This window comes from Marmota flaviventris, chromosome 1 (genome assembly GCF_047511675.1).
Source record: "Marmota flaviventris isolate mMarFla1 chromosome 1, mMarFla1.hap1, whole genome shotgun sequence".
In the NCBI taxonomy this organism is placed as follows: Eukaryota; Metazoa; Chordata; class Mammalia; order Rodentia; family Sciuridae; genus Marmota; species Marmota flaviventris.
The window spans coordinates 162859378-162875729 of NC_092498.1; the positions used below are offsets into that span (position 1 = coordinate 162859378).

Below are 16352 nucleotides of genomic sequence, written 5' to 3' on the forward strand. Positions count from 1 at the left end.
GCTGAGCTACACAATATTAGAATGTAAGTACAAAATACAAGGAAGATGCTTACATAAATACATACGTTGAGAGTGCAGAAAGTGGGCTGGGGCTATAGCTCAGATGGTAGAGTGTTTGTCTCACATGCACAAGGCCCTGGGTTCTATCCCCAGCACACCACACTCCATAATTCTCAAGCAATAATAAAATACAAATCAGATGGGAACTCAGGGGCTTATGGAGCTGGGATGGGAGTCGAGTCCTGCATACCTGACACTTTTGAAGCAGGAGATGTTGTTGTCATTCTATTTATTACTGCAAATTAATTCAGGTTCCCTTACCAAGTGTCTCTTGCAATCTGACCTTCTATTGCCCATAGGACCCATCAGGGTCTTGACAATGTCAGGAACAGGTTCTTGGACTCCTGTGTTATAAGGAAAGTTGAGTGGGAAGGTAAAGTTTTCATCAGGAACCAACAGAGGGCAGCAACACACAATCCAACCCACCGGAACATATTTTTGAGAACACCTTTCATCCTGCACCGTGAATTTCAAGATGGGACAGCCCGGGAGATGCTTATGGGGCTGAAGAACACCCATTTCTTATTGTCATTTAAAAAAAAAAAAAAAAAGACTAACCTCACCATTGAGGAGACTAAAATTGTCCCCAGCTGGGATCAAAGTTCACTTCGAAAATGTCTCCTTGAATAAAGGGGTGACATCTGACAGCCATGGCTGGTAACTCTGCCTTCGAGCTCACCCGCCAGCTGGGGTGGGCCCGAGGGAGAGACGCGAAGAATCCAGGCTGGGTCTGGATGCACGGTGACAGGACGACAGGGTCCTGAAGGTGGCCCCGCAGCCTTGCACGCCCACCCTGCCCTGGCAGGGACACTGCACATCGGGCAGAGTGAGGGCTGCCACTTAGGGCACCAGTGACAGGGGCCGTCGGGGGCTGGGGATTGCTCCACTGTGACCAGCACCTAGCGATGGAGCGCTCATTGCTTGTGACAGCATGTCACAACTGTGCTTGTCTGAGATGAAGAGAAGACTGAAGCAACCCAGAACATTCCTGCGGTGAGAGTGGGAGCAGAAAAAGACCTGCAGAGCTTGATGCTGAGAACAGGCCTGCACAACTAAAATGCTGCTTAGGCTAAGTCAATGCCTAGTCTCTCACCTGTGTCTGCAAGTGTGTGTGGCAGCCTCAGACAGGGCCCTGGTCTTATTAGGGAGAACCTACAAATTGCCTCCATTCAACCAGCTTTGCTCCACAAAAATGACAAGTGCAAGAGCCCTGGTGGTGCACATCTGTAACCCCAGCAGCTCAGGAGCTGAGGCAGGAAGATCAGGAGTTCAAAGCCAGCCTCAGCAATTTAGCAAGACCCTAAGCAACTCAGTGAGGCCCTGTCTCTAAATAAAATACAAAATAAGGTGGAGGATGTGGCTCAGTGGTCAAGTGCCCCTGAGTTCAATCCTTGGTAATGCCCCCCCCCAAAAAAATGGCAATTGCATATATCTTAACTCAGGTATAATTAGAACAGTGATGATGATAATAATGTGCCATTCTGAAGTACTTTCTAAGTGCCAAGATCAGATTCTAATGCATGTGTGAACCCATTCAATACTCGCCATAAGCCAGTGTAGTAGATGTTAAAGATCATACCTAAGCTACAGATGAGGTGATGGTGGACTAGAGAGGTTAAGTAACTTGCTCAAAGACACACAACCAGAAGGTGACCAAACTTGATTTGAACCCAGCTATTGAGTCCAGAGTTTCAGGGGAGAGGCTGTGGTCAAATGGGGAGGGTCTCTCTGGGGCAGATGAGCTTTAAAAGAACAACCTCACAATCTGCTTTTCCTTCCCAGGTCAGTCGGTACACATTTGCCATGTGCAGTTATCGTGAGAAGAAAGCTGAGCCTCAGGAACTTCTACAACTGGATGGCTACACTGTGGACTACACTGACCCCCAGCCAGGTACCTGCCCACCCTCAAGGCCATGAAGCCACAAACTCACTCTTCTTAAATCAACATTTGCCGGGTACTTAGCCACTTTGCTGGGCACAACAAATCCAGTTTATAGAGGATTTCACAGGTGATCCTGATGGCTTCAGTCCTCATTTTAGAGTTTACATCCTGGCTGATCAAATGCCATCCTCATCTAGGATGTTGGGGGTTATTTTGGGGGGAGAGGGGGTACCAGGAATTGAACTCTGAGGTACTCCACCACTGAGCCCCATCCCCAGCCCTCTTTTGTATTTTATTTAAACACAGGGTCTCTCTAAGTTGCTTAGCACCTCGCCATGGCTGAGGCTGGTTTTGAACTCACAATCCTCCTGCCTCAGCCTCCGAAGCTACTGGGATTATAGGCGTGCGCCACCATGCTCAGCCAGGACTTTGGGTTTTACACAGGGATTCTCTGGTTAAAAACCCAAAAGAAAACAGCTGTGTTTTTATATTCTGTACCTGTAACTACATCAAATATAGACTATGCCGTTTGATGCTAAAAAGTATTCCTGAGAAAGAAGTCCCCAAATTGCATTTTGTGTATCTGTTGGTGTGTGTTGGTTTTCACCAGTGGTGAGTGGCAGATATGTCTTTGTGACCCAGTGAACTCGCCCTCCATACACCCACATAACCCTAGCTAGAATTCAGGTACCCACCAAGGTTAGCAAATGGGACTCAGAGAAGCAAAAACCTCCCTAATACTCTCTTTGCCTAAGACACCAATCCATAAGCACAGACATTGATGCTCCTAAGTCTCGTGTAATTACGGGAACCATAGAAATGGTAGTTATTTCTTGTAAGTTCTACATTGCCCAGGTTCTATATCCTGCCCCCTCACACCTCTCCCCCTACCCATTTTAACTTTTTCCCAGAAAGAAAAAAAAATGAATAGAAATCAGCCTCAAAGAACCTTCAAAATGGGGGTGGGGGTGCGAAATCATTTCAGCATATTAATGAACCACAAGCACCAACAGCCCTCTCCCAGAGAGGTTTATTTTTATGCCAAATCTGCACAAGCATTTCCAACCATACTGCATTATTTGGCCCAAAACCTTTTTTTCTACTCCCATATTGCTCTTCCACATGCAATGAAATACACATAAAAGAAAAAAAATAAGAGTTTGTAAGAGGATGGGGTGTTAACCTGAAAAGGTGTGGCAGGGACCACTTGGCCCCGCCCACTTGGAGACAGGGACCCGCCCCACCCCTTTGGACTGCCTGAGGTTAACTGGCCTCTCACCAGAGTCTGAGGGCAGAGCTGACCACGTAGGTCTGGAAAGACTTCATCATGAACATGAGCTGGAGTTTGAAATGAAAAATTTCACAGAGCCTGTCATTGAAAGAAGGGGGTCCAGAGTTACAAAATCCCCCATCCGGGCATTCCCCGATGGTTTGGGTCCTTCTTTAGTCACTGGGTCCTCTTCATAGACTCAGTCATTTCTAAGACCTGCAGCTTCAAGCAAGAAGCTGAAAGGTCAGTATGAGAAAGAAAACTCAGACCGTCCACTGACAGTAATTCCTCTTAAGTTGGCTCCTTATTTCCCTCTCTGCGATTGCTTTGGTCCTGACCACAATCCCACAAGGTGGAGCGGGACCTGGATCCCCATCCCACTTTCTAGCTGGGGAAAAAAAGAAGAAAAAAAAAAAAAAAACTGAGATTCTAAGAGATCAAAGGCATCTTCATGATAGAGCTTGGACTTGAGGTCTAGCCCAGGTCACCTTATGGCACTTGTTAGGTGCCAAGCCATCTTTGTTATTTATCAGATGAAAGCAAAACTGTCTCCCTTCAGCGGAGGAGGAGGCAGAGTTGGGGAGAGAGCTATTCTGTGGACATGCGGGAAGAAGAACTGTGCAAGTATATTTTTAAAGCTTCTTTTATTTCTTTTTTTTTTAACATTATCCCATGAGATATAGTTTATAAATTCCTTTACAAAAGTGGAAAGTAAATTGATTATGTTCCTGAGGATAATAAGCAGCCTCTCCTCCCTGCCTCTCTTTGTGCCAAGTCCTATTTATTTCCCAAGTACTGTCGCCACCGCATTAACGTAGATTCACAAGTATTCCCTACAGCCTCATCTATAGCAAAGTTAAATAATAAATGATTTTTTTAAAGTAACACGAGAATAATTTTAAAAGAAAGCTTCACAGAATGGTCTCACCCCACTTCTTTTTTTAATCCTAGAGATTGGACCCAGGGGTGCTTTCCCACTGAGCCACATCCTCAGACCTTTTCTGCTTTTTGTTTTGAAGAAGGATCTCACTAAGTTGGTTAGGACCTTGCTAAGTTGCCGGGCGCTAGCCTCAAATTTGCAATCTTCCTACCTCAGCTTCCCAGGTCACTGAGATTACAAGCACGCGTCACTCTTGACTTGTACCCACTTTTTGCAAAACAAAAATGACATAAAATTTGCAATATGTATGCAGTGAAATACTGTAATGTGTGATAGAAAATGAAGATTTTAATATTCACAACTGTCATTTTTTTAAAAGTCTAACACAGAATTATTATTATTATTATTATTATTATTATTATTATTATTATTAGGCAGTGCTAAGGATTGAACCCAGGGCCTTAAGCATGTTAGGCAAGTGCTCCATCACTGAGCTGAATCCCCAGCCCCTTAATGCAGAATTTCTTATAAAGTGCTTGTCAAAAATAAAACTTCCTTTTGGGCATGGTGGCACCCATCTGTAATTCCAGCCATGTAATCCCATTTGGGAGGCTGAAGCAAGAAGAATCTTAGGTTCAAAGGCAGCCTCAGCAACTTTGAGAGGCCCTAAGCAACTCAGCAAGACCCTGTCTCTAAATAAATATAAAAAGGGACTGGGAATGTGGCTCAGTGGGTAAGCACCCCTGGATTCAATCCTGGGCACCAATAAATAAATAAATTTGTGCTAAATAAACTATACCTGTTGAGGGTCCTCAAAATGTCAATTTGGGGAATTGTTAAATGAGTATATGTGAGTCTCACTTAGAAGCTCCTCCTTTTGAGCTAAAAAAAATGAAAATGCTTTCCTTACCTTTCTCTGGGTATGATTTGAAGAGTCCATTACAGTGTCTCACTTCCCCAAGCTATGTAATCATCCAGTGAAAAGACATTCACTTAGAATAAATAATTCCATGGCACAGTATGTCGAGCAACTAAAATAATCTTAGACAACTCATATAGACCCCCTTCCCTGCTATAAATAGGCTACAGTGAACACTTATTTAGTGCCAGTTATTGGAAAGGAGTCCCTCCCCACCCGAGGGAGCTGGCCAATACACCCTCCCCTGGTCTGCCTTCCTCCGTTCTCAGATGTGTCCTTGGGTCTTGGCAAGTCAGCATCCGGGGGACTGTGCTCTGTCTTCTCCATGGAGAGGTCATGAAATGTCCCACCTTATAAAATTCCACAGCGTCCGGCCCCAGGAAGCGCTGCTTTGACTGGTCCTGCCTTGATTATGGCCCACCCTTAAGCATGCTAGGCAAGTGCCCCATCACTGAGCTGCATCCCCAGCCCCTCAATGCAGAATTTCTTATAACGTGCATGTTGGAAATCAAACTTCCTTTTGGGCACAGTGGCACCTATCTGTAATCTGTTCCCTTTGTGTCTTCCTCTCTTGGCTCTCACTCAACTGCTTTGCTCTTTCTCTCCTTGTTGGTTTTGCTGTGTGTCCTTGGTGTCTTATAGCTCAGCACTTACATCTATCAACTCTGCACTCAAATAGTCGGGGTTAGAAGCCTAGCTCTGCAGCTCCCAGGCTAGCTTTGGGTCCAAAGGGTAGTTATCAATATCTGCATGACTCAGTTTTCTCATCTGTAAAATGGGAATACTAGCACTTATATCTTAGGGTTACTTTTTTTTTTTGGTACCAGGGATTAATCACAGGAGCACTTAAACCCTGAGCCCCATCCCCAGTCCTTTTTATATTTTATTTAGAGACAGGGTCTCACTGAGTTGCTTAGTTCCTCACTAAGTTGCTGAGGCTGGCTTTGAACTTGCAATCCTCCTGCCTCAGCCTATCCTAGGGGCTGGGATCCCAAGTATGCACCACTATATTTGCCTAGGAAATTAAATGAAAACCTGAAAATTTAGCATCTTTCTTTGTCTCTGAATGATCACATAATGGAGAGGGCTCTCCACTTCCCAAGGTGACCCTGGTTGTCTTTCTGACAGTAGCACCAGGAACACTATCTCCATCACCAGCAACAGGCCCTGGGGAAGGGAGACGGCACCCTTCCAGTGAAGCTAGCCTGACGTTTAGTGACTATAGCAAGGTAGCTTATCCCAAGACTAGACTACAGTCTGCCAAGCCACTCTTCTTTTAAATGTTTGGTATTCATTTTTCCAGACAGACAGTACCCCTCAAAGCTCTTCTCCTCCCTCACTTCCAGAATTTTCCTTCTTGTTATACCATCCATTAAGTTCACCGGATTTCCCCAGCTCGTTAACTATCTGCCATTCTCCCCAAACTATACATGTTTATAACTCATCCTAAGAAATGAGACAAGCCAGGTTCTGTGGTGCACGCCTATCATCCCAGTGACCTAGGAGGCTGAGAGAGGAGAATCGCCAGTTCAAGGCCAGCCTCAGCAATTTAGTGAGGCCCTAAGCAACTTAGCAAGACCCTGTCTCAAAATAAGAAATAAAAAGGGCTGGGGATGTGTCTCAGTGGTTAAGTGCCCCTGGGTTAAGTCTCCAGTACCCCCACCAAAAAATAAATTAGACAAAATATCCCTCATAATCTTAATCGTCAAAATCCTTTTATTAAAACTTGACATTGTACCTCTAGACTCTCCATATAAACAAACAGCTGTTTATTGTCCCCACTCCCTGGTCTTTCTAAGTGAGAAATTTGCAAAATTAAGATCGTCATCACGTGGAGAAGTCTTATTATCACCAGAAATCGCTTCCAATGCTAATGTCAGACAGGACTGGACCTCACTAGAAATTTGGAGATGCCAATCACTCATTTAAACTCCTTTGAACTTTGAAGTAATATTGGGATGATGATGAGAAACCTGATGAAGCTTTGTTTCTGGATAGGAAGTTCCAAGGGACCCAAAATACACATAGGGTTCTGGAAAGAGATGCTTCCACCTACTGATTTCAACCTTGAAGATTGACTATAGAAAAAGATGGGTTTATAGCATATCATTCATTCAATGCGTGTTTATTGAGCACCTACTGTGCGTTCTGTGCTGTTTTACTTACCAAGCAAACAGCAGTGAGTGAAACAGAAAAACCCCCATCCTCATGAAGCAAAATAAGTGATGCAGTTTGCTGGAAGGTGCTAAGAACAATAGGGAAAAAATAAGCAAGATAAAGAGAGATGGAAATGAGGAGTAGAGGCCAGAAAAGGTCTTGTTGAGAATGTGAATGTAAGCAAAAAACGTTAGGGAAATCGGGATGGGAATCATGCAGATATCTGGAAGAAGAATACTCTAGATTCAGAGAACAGCAGATGCAAAGGCCCTGAGGTGAGAACATGCCTGGGTGTTCCAGAAACAACAAGAGATCATTGGTTTTTGCAATGAATGGAGCACAGATGTGCATGAAAGAGAGAGAAAACTCAAGGTGGTGCCAATCAATGTAAGCTCCGGGCTGTGTCAGAAGCTAGGCTTTCATCTCAGTGGAATGTGGAAACTGGCATGTTTTGAGCAGAGGAATAACAGGATCCGACTCTCATCCTAAACCCATGACTGGCTGGCTGCCATGTTGAGAACCCACCATCCATAATGAAGCTGGAATCACACAGATCAGATGGGACGCTATTCAAATAACCCATAAGAGGGGTTTACAGTGCGATTCAGGGTGGTGACACTGGAGGTAGAAGAAGCCACATTCTGGTAATGTCTAATGTCCTGAAGGTAGAATCATCGAAATGTCCATCCATGCCCTTTGGCAGAAACCAGAGAGAACATGAAGAATGACTCCTGGATTGGGAACTTGAACATCTGGAGAGGCAAGCCCCATTTCCTGAGATGGAGTGGAGGTCAAGGAGAAAGACTAGGAGTTCCATGTTGCAGAAGGCAGGCTTGGGATGTCCGTCAGATGCCCACAAGGAGAAGTCCAGGAAGCCACTGCCACCCAAGTCCGGAGCTTGAGGGAAAAGTTCAGGGCTCAGGAAGAAACGTGAGGACCCTCACTCAGCATAGTCCTGGCACTGAGAGTTTAGGTAACATCGTGGGAGTGCTGTAGATAAAGAGGAGAAGGGGTACAAGGAGAGAACTCCAAGGTGCTCCCACATTTGAAGGTCAGGATGAGGAGGAGCAAGGTAAACAAGACAAACAGCAGCCAGGGAGTAGGAGGAAATCAGTTTTCCTGGTAGGCAAGTAAAGAGAGTGTTTAAAAAGAGAAAGGAGTAACAATTCACAATAGCTAAACTGTGGGACCAACCGAGCTGCCCTTCAGCAAATGAATGGATAAGGAAAATACACAATGGAATATTACTCAGCCCTAAAGAAAAATGAAATGATGGCATTTGCCAGTAAATGGATGGACCCGGAGACTGTCATGCTAAGTGAAATAAGCCAATCCCCCAAAACCAAAGGCCAAATGTTCTCTCTGATATTCAGATGCTAACACACAATAAGTGCAGGGGGTGGGGGGGTAGAAGTTCATTGGATTAGACAAAGGGGAATGAAGGGAAGGGATGGGATGGGAATAGAAAAGTGGAATGAATGGGGGACATCACTTTTCTGTGTTCATATGTGAACACACGACCAGGGAAACTTCACATCATGTACAACCACAAGAATGGGAAGTTAGACTCCATGTACGTATGATACGTCAAAATTCACTCTACCGTCACATATATCTTAAAAGAACAAATTTTAAAAAAGAAGAAGAAGAAGAAAGAAAGAAAGTGTTAAATGCTGCTCATTAGATAACAGAAAGAAATTAGAACTTTGACCATCAGACTCAGGGATGGTCATTGGTGGCCTTGAAAAGAAAATTTCAGCCAAGCAGCAGCCTGATTGGAGGGACTTGAAGCCCCAACAGGAGGAGAGAGAGCCCCTTGCTGCTCCAGCTGTGGTCTTCACACCAGCATCCTCTGGAGCTTGTTAGAAATGCAGAATCCCAGCGGGGTACCATGGTGCACACCTGTGATCCCAACAGCTTGAGAGGCTGAGGCAGGAGGATCACGAGTTCAAAGCCCTAAGCAACTCAGTGAGATCCTGTCTCTAAACAAAATACAAAAATAGGGTGGAAATGTTGTTCAGTGGTCAATGCTCCTGAGTTCAGTCCCTGGTACCCACCCCTGCTCCCCCCAAAAAAAAGAGAGAGAGAAAAGAAATGCAGAATCCTAGGCTCATTCCAGAACCTACTGAGTCAGAAGCTACGTTTTAAGAAGATGCCAGGGAATTCTAACATGTACTAGAATTTAAGAAGCCTCAATAGAGATGCTCCTTTTGTTGTAAAGAGAATAGAACACTCCCTGAAGGGGGGACAAAGGTCAGGAGAGGTTTTGGTGGTGATGGTTTATTTGTTTTTAAATCTGAGGGGAAATTGTAGGGCAGATGTTTGGTAACAGTACTGTCACCAGTAGGATTAAGGAAGGGACACAAGCCAGGCTCTTTAACACCATGGTCCCACTCGGTGGCTAAGTGGTTCTCAGGCTCCCCATGGTAGAGACAGATCCATGGCTCCTCCCCTCCCCTGGCCCAAGGAGAAGCTTCAGGAGCTGCCTCCTAAGGGCTGAGTCTGGGCTCCGCTGAGAAGTTGTATTTCCCTCCTCTTCCAGGTTTGGAAGGTGGCCGAGCCTTCTTCAATGCAGTCAAAGAAGGGGACACAGTGATATTTGCAAGCGATGACGAGCAGGATCGCATCCTGTGGGTCCAGGCTATGTACCGGGCCACTGGACAGTCCCACAAACCGGTACCCCCGACCCAAGTCCAGAAGCTCAATGCCAAGGGTGGGAATGTGCCTCAGCTGGACGCCCCCATCTCTCAATTCTGTAAGTAAATATGCCATTTCTTAAAAACGTAGCTATGTACAGTAAAGTGAATCTTCCAAAGTTGAATGCAAAAAAGAAAAAAAAAACTAGTTGCTTTTATATTTAGGTTTCAAAAAAAATCATGTTTATGGAAAGTATATAGGTGCATTCAGGGCAAAAGTTGGGAGAAAATATCAGTTGAAAATAAATTTTAAAGTGCAATACTTGACCTTCTCCACCAAGGACTGAGCGAAGCAAAGTCTATTTTGCATGTATTTTTATCTCTTTGTCTTTCTTGGTGAGAGAGTTTGGAATTCACAAACAGGTATTTGTTTGAGTTCGTCTTCAAATAGAATAGATTAGGGATGTCCCTGCTTCATTTCTTCCCATTAAAAGTTATTCAAAAATAGGGTTGATTTGAAATAAACTTAAATCTGCAATTTAGAACCATTTAAAAATAAATGATGACATTTTCACATGCAGTGGGAAGAAGGGAAAAAAAAAAAAAAACATGGTACCTAAAATCCCATGCTGAGTGAAAATATCAGAGACTCCAAAATGAAACCGTCTCCTTAAACAGCCCCCAGTTCAGGTTCTAGTATCTTCTCCTCTGATCTCTGTAGCGGTTTGCCTTCTTCCCCTTTGCCCTTCCCATTTCCTACCTAGGATGGACCCCAACACTTCTGATACACAGGGGAAGGCAAAAGCCATCATAGGCTTGGAGATATTTATTAAAACAAAACTGGAGACATCAAGCATGCAATGTTGCAAATATTGACCTCCAAGTGGAGACTGTGCCTTACCCTGAATATCAAGTTGACTAGGGACAACTCAGGTCCAAGTCATTTTTCGCAGTGGTCATGGGGACCTCTGACATCAGCCTGGAGCCCACTCACTGACTCAAGTTCACTGAACAATTATCTAGAGAGGAGAAACACTTGTAAGAAAGATGCACCAGGTCCCTGCAAGAGCATCCGCCTCCCAGTGGGTACCAAACCAGGCAGCCAAGGTGATAAATTGATAAATACCAGACAATGATCAATGTCTGATAACCCGAGTCGTTTGTATTGTGGTGACTGGTGGGAAATGAGACATTAGGCAGATAGACAACCAAGGAAATCTTTTCTGAGTCCAGGTCCAAATTCTAGGGTGTTGGCCCCCCAAATACCTGAGGATTGAGAATTGCAGCTAAAGGAAAAGCAGGTGCCAAGAGCCCCCCAAAGCTGGCACATCCCCTTCAGCAGTGCTTTCGGTTTTCCCCTGTTGCTCTTAAGCAAAAGGTGGAAATAGATGGCATAATTTTGCAGCTCTGATGAGTAAATTCCCTTTTTTATGAATTCTACTGCTGTGTCCATTTTTGCTGGACAGAGCTCTGCTCTTACCATAAAATCGAGAGCAGATCTCTTTTTGAATGGCAACCTCGGACCATCTGGTGCTTCCAGGAAGTCCTGTTCAGTACTAGCTGTTTCTTCAAGGAAGATGCCTTTCTATGGTGGAACCAGATAATCCCAACAGCTTTCCACACAGAAGGTCATGAAAGAGTAGGAAAGACGTAGAGGTCGGATCTGGGAGAGATGGGTGGCCCTCCTGCCCCGACCCCCACCAAGCTCCCAATCCCTTGCTGTTTTCTCTCATATCTCCTGGCACCTAGGTTTATGGATAATTCTGAAGAGAGCAGCAGTCATTGGTTGCAATCAAAGCATAACGGATGTTCATTTAATTTTTCTAAACAAAAAGCAAAGCTGCCTGATAGGCTCATTTTTAAGACATTTGGGGAGAATACCTTCCCATACACCTGAAATGGAACCATCCCTGTACAAGAAAAAAAAATTGTAATGATGATCACCATCCAAAGCAACCTCATAAAACATACATCTTGGAATATTTGGAAAATACTGGTTTTATTTCCAAATACTCTCCAATTCTTTGGAGATCATTTCACTTTGAATTCATTATCTCTGTTCTATCATCGGCCCAGTGGAGGAAATTCATCTCTGTTAATACTACATAGTTTGTGGTTAGCCCCACTTTTTTATCACAGGTATAGGGAAGACAAAGGACACTCATATTAAATGACAAGGACCTGGAGGCCGAGCTCAGTGGTAGAGCACAGGCTGAGCCTGGACAAGGCCCTGGGTTCAATTCCCAGCACCTCCCCACCCCCCCACACACACACAAAATGACTGGTGACAGAAGCGACTGTGGAAGGGTGACTTTTCAGGAAAATACACAGGGGCTCTTGCTTGAGATTTCTGCCTGTAATTAGGATCACTAGCTGTTAGGTATCAAAAAAAGGTGCAATTGGATACACACAGCAAGACCCACGTCACTGCCCTGTTTAAACAAAGGGGGATTTTAGTAAATGGGGCATCCAGCAAAATCCTAAAGATTCCATTTGGGAGGAATAAAGAATATCTATCATCTCTTGAGAGTATATAAATTACATTGAGAGATGAAGGAGAAGGACACTTAACAATACACATCTGGGATTTATTTATCAGAACTGGGTTGTAGGGTCACCTGCTTCTCATGCAACTCCCTAAACTCTGCTCAGGATTTAAAATTCTCCAAAGAGCATGAGGTCCTACTGCATGTACCTGTTTCTACAAAAACAAGGCCACCACCAGGTGTGGTGATGCGAACCTATAATCCCAGTGGCCCAGGTGGTTGAGGCAGGAGGATCACAAGTTCAAAAGCCAGCCTCAGCAAAAGCGAGGCACTATGCAACTCAGTGAGACCCTGTCTCTAAATAAAATACAAAATAGGGCTGGGGATGTGGCTCAGTGGTTGAGTGCCCCCCTGAGTTCAATCCCCAGTATCCCCCCAAAAAAATCATACTCAGAATAAGTTATGATTGTTTTTAGTTTTTAATTTTTTTATGCACATCCCAGTTTGCCCAGGTCTGTGGGCAAATCACTGTGCTAAAAGCAGGGAAGATTTGGGCAAATCACGATGCACTGGTCACCTTAAGTATGCATTGACACTGGGTTTGACAGAGCTCCCCACATATAAAACTTGATATGTTTGATAGCTATGTTTTGAACTTAACAAATAAAAGCAGCTGTGAAGTAATTGTGAACTAACCTGATGGTTTCTAAGTCATGGGAACAGAAGCCAAACTTGCTGGAACTCTAGGTGAAATTTTATTTAATACCTGAACTAGCAAACAGGGCATCCAGCAAAATCCTAAAGATTCAATTTGGGAGGGATAAATAATACCCATCATCTCTTGAAAGTATACAAGGAACATTGAGAGATGAAGGAGAAAATCAGATAACATACAGATTTGGGATTTATCAGAACCGGGTTGTAGGGTCACTTGCAACTCAAGTGACTTACTTTTATTTAGAGATAGGGTCTCACTGAGTTGCTTAGCACCTCACTTTTGCTGAGGCTGGCTTTGAACTTGAGATCCTCCTGCCTTAGCCTCCTGGGCTGCTGGGATTACAAGCTTGTGCCATTGCACATAGTCTAAGTATCAAATTTTGATTCTTCATTTACATTGGTTGACTTGTATTTAAAAAAAAAAAATCAAGTATTGCATTTTAAAAATGTTTCCTTGACTTCCAGAAGGTAAGGGTCATTTTTAAATACTTACACATATCTCATTAAATCCTGTTTTTGAATATTTTTTCAGAGGACTTGCCATTCTTGCTAGTGAATGATTTTTTAACACCTTTCAATAACTTTGAAATTGCTTTATTAGTTTTTACTCTGCAAAAGGGGAGCTATATAGAAATGTTTTGAGGGCTAGAAAGAAAAGAAAACACTCCAATCTCATCATGAACTAACTGTTCACCAGAGACACTTGTGAATGGGACATTTTCTAGATTGGGAAACTTGGGGGTACTTGGGAATTTTGGGGGTCTCTCTAAATTCAGTTTAATGGCTTTCTTGGTGCAGTTTGTATATCTTACAATTTCAAAATGAAAGACACATCTACGAAAGAGTGGAGTGGAGTGTTGATATGGAATTATTTTAAAAAAATAGATCCTGCTATTCATTCGTTTGTGTGGGACTCTACAAAGATTCTGGGAGGGTTCCATCAACCTTTAACACTTTTTTGTTCTTTTACAGTTTTTTTGTGTCTGTTGTTGATTTAATTTTTTTTCCTTTTTAGTTAAAATTCTAAAAAAAATAATAAGTTGGTACCTAGTTACCCAACTTTTTTAAAATAAATACTTGCAATTCTCTAGTTTTTAAGGCCAACGGGGCTCCCATGGAGAATGTCCAGATCAAAAATGGAGCCAAGCCACCATTCCTTATGCCAGGTGGCCGCTCACGAAGACACCCATTGTGTGTTGGTGAAAAACAGAACCCCAGTTCTCATTTGGAGAAGGGTGGGCAGGAGGGGGTACTTTCAGCTTGGACATTGGGTCAATGATTATTTGATGTATGACTCACCCTGAGTTATTGTAATATCATTTTTCTCCACTAATAACTGTTAACAACATCCGTGATGCCCCAAAGATGGATGTTTCTATGAATAGTTCATTTTTTATTTTTTTGGTCAATCCTTGAACAGTCTTCTACGATTAGTGGGGCTTGGGGTTACTGTTGGTTTGGGGGAGGTTGATTTCGTTTTTCTTTTTCTTTTCTTTTTTTTTTTTTTTTTGTTGTTCTGTTGAAGTTTTCTTGTTTGATCTTTGCTCGAACCCAAGAACGTTAGCTGCTAGGTTAGAACTCCTGTCTGCTTTCCTGAGCCTGTTGCTAGTCTTTATGTTATTCTGGTTTGTTCCTTCTTACCCTGCTAACTTCTAGCTGGACAAAAGGGTAAGTGGTCGTCTGTAGCTAGCACAGCTCAGATAATCCGACTCGATTATCTGACGCCTGCAATGTGCTTCTCCCCCTCTCCTCTCCGGTCTTCCTCATGTCTAGACCTCCTAGTCAACTTTTCATGTTATTTTCCAGACCTTAGGTTTGAAATGTAAGCTTCCATACTGAAACTCGGATGCATGTCACGTGTGCATAATTGCCTTCTCTCCTTGGCTTGCATATTGGCATCAAGTGATCCTCTGGGTAAAGCCAACCATGAGCATCTCCTAATTCTTTGTCATTCCAAGATAATTAATTGACAGCCCAATGGAACGGCACCTAAGGCCTTTGCTTCATGGAATTCCCAGCTACCTGACTGCTTTTAATGCCTGAAAACAGATCATTTGGCACTCGGAGAATGCGTTCTTGTTGTTGTTGTTCCTTGTCTAATTCCAAAGATGAGAATGGTCAGTGCACCCAGGGTGTGGTGACTATGGAAACCTTGACCATGGAAAGGTAGGGTAGGAGACCCGAAGACCTTAACGGAGCAAAACTTTTTTTTTAAATGCAAAATACGATGAACAAAGTAAACTTAAAAATGCAAAATGCAACCGGTCAAGTACATTTTTAAGATGTTCAATTTTCCAAATGCACAATGCAATTCATCAAGTCAATTTTAAATTTTAAAAATGCAAAATAGAATTCATAAAGGAAACACATCATTGGAACACAAAAGAATTCCTTCAACCTGACTAAAGGTTTGATTTTTGAAAGGAGAACTATACTAAGTGGGACGGCCACACATAAAAATAGCAAATTAAGGACTCCGTGGAGTCCAAGCACCTTAGTCACGAATGCTTTGGATTTTCAATCTCACAGTGCCAGAGAGAGTTTTTGACCTCTGGTCTCAAATGTCATCCTGCTCCTCCCCCAAGAACAATGACAACAATAACTTTTTCAAGGTCATTTGTATGTGTGTTAATATTTCTAAAACTACATTTGTAAGAGAAAAAGAAAGATACCTGAAAACTTTAGAAAAATCTTTCTCTTCACTCTTTAAAAAGAGAGCATATAATTCCTTTATACGTGTAGGAAAAAGCTATTCATCAAAAACATGTTTACTGAAGATATGATATTAGAAGGAACTAGAAAAATCGGTCAAGAGAGCAGGCAAATATGTATTTGAGTATTCTGAATGCTGATTTAGATGAAGTAGGTCATATCATTCCTCCTGACCATTCGATAATATTCCTTTGTTCTAATTCTTTGGGTTACTTTAATTTGCTTTTTCTCCCTTTTTTTTTTTTTTTTCTTTTCTTTTGCATAAATCTACCCCTGGCTAGCAGACAGAGTTTTTTCACCACGCCAAGCGGATACTTAATTTCACTTTACTTTCTTTTGAATGTCTGATGAGGCATTTTTTAAAAGCTTACCATAGAATGTGAACTTAGTGGGAATTTAGGATTTTTGCTATATTTTTTTTCGAGAATGAAAGGATGGATGAATAGATGACTGAATGAATTCTGTTTTGAGAGAATTTGCGCAATGCATTGCTATCCTCATAGATTTTCCAGTTTGCCTTCATTCCTTTCTATAATTTATCTTATGAGATTTTTTTTGTTATATCTTCTTGTATTGTCAACTTGCAGTTGCTATGTTGCAGAAAAGAAAATATCAAAGAATGAATTCAATATT

The 16352-nt window shown here is 42.8% G+C and overlaps 1 protein-coding gene across 1 annotated transcript in view; it reads left to right on the forward strand.

The window, feature by feature from the left end:
• Window positions 1-16352, forward strand: part of LOC139706379 (calcium-dependent secretion activator 1-like) — a 196913-nt gene that overhangs the window by 100779 nt on the left and 79782 nt on the right. Inside the window, 2 exon segments of the mRNA XM_071614040.1 lie at window positions 1843-1951; window positions 9711-9923. Coding sequence (XP_071470141.1) covers window positions 1843-1951; window positions 9711-9923 — 322 coding nt within the window.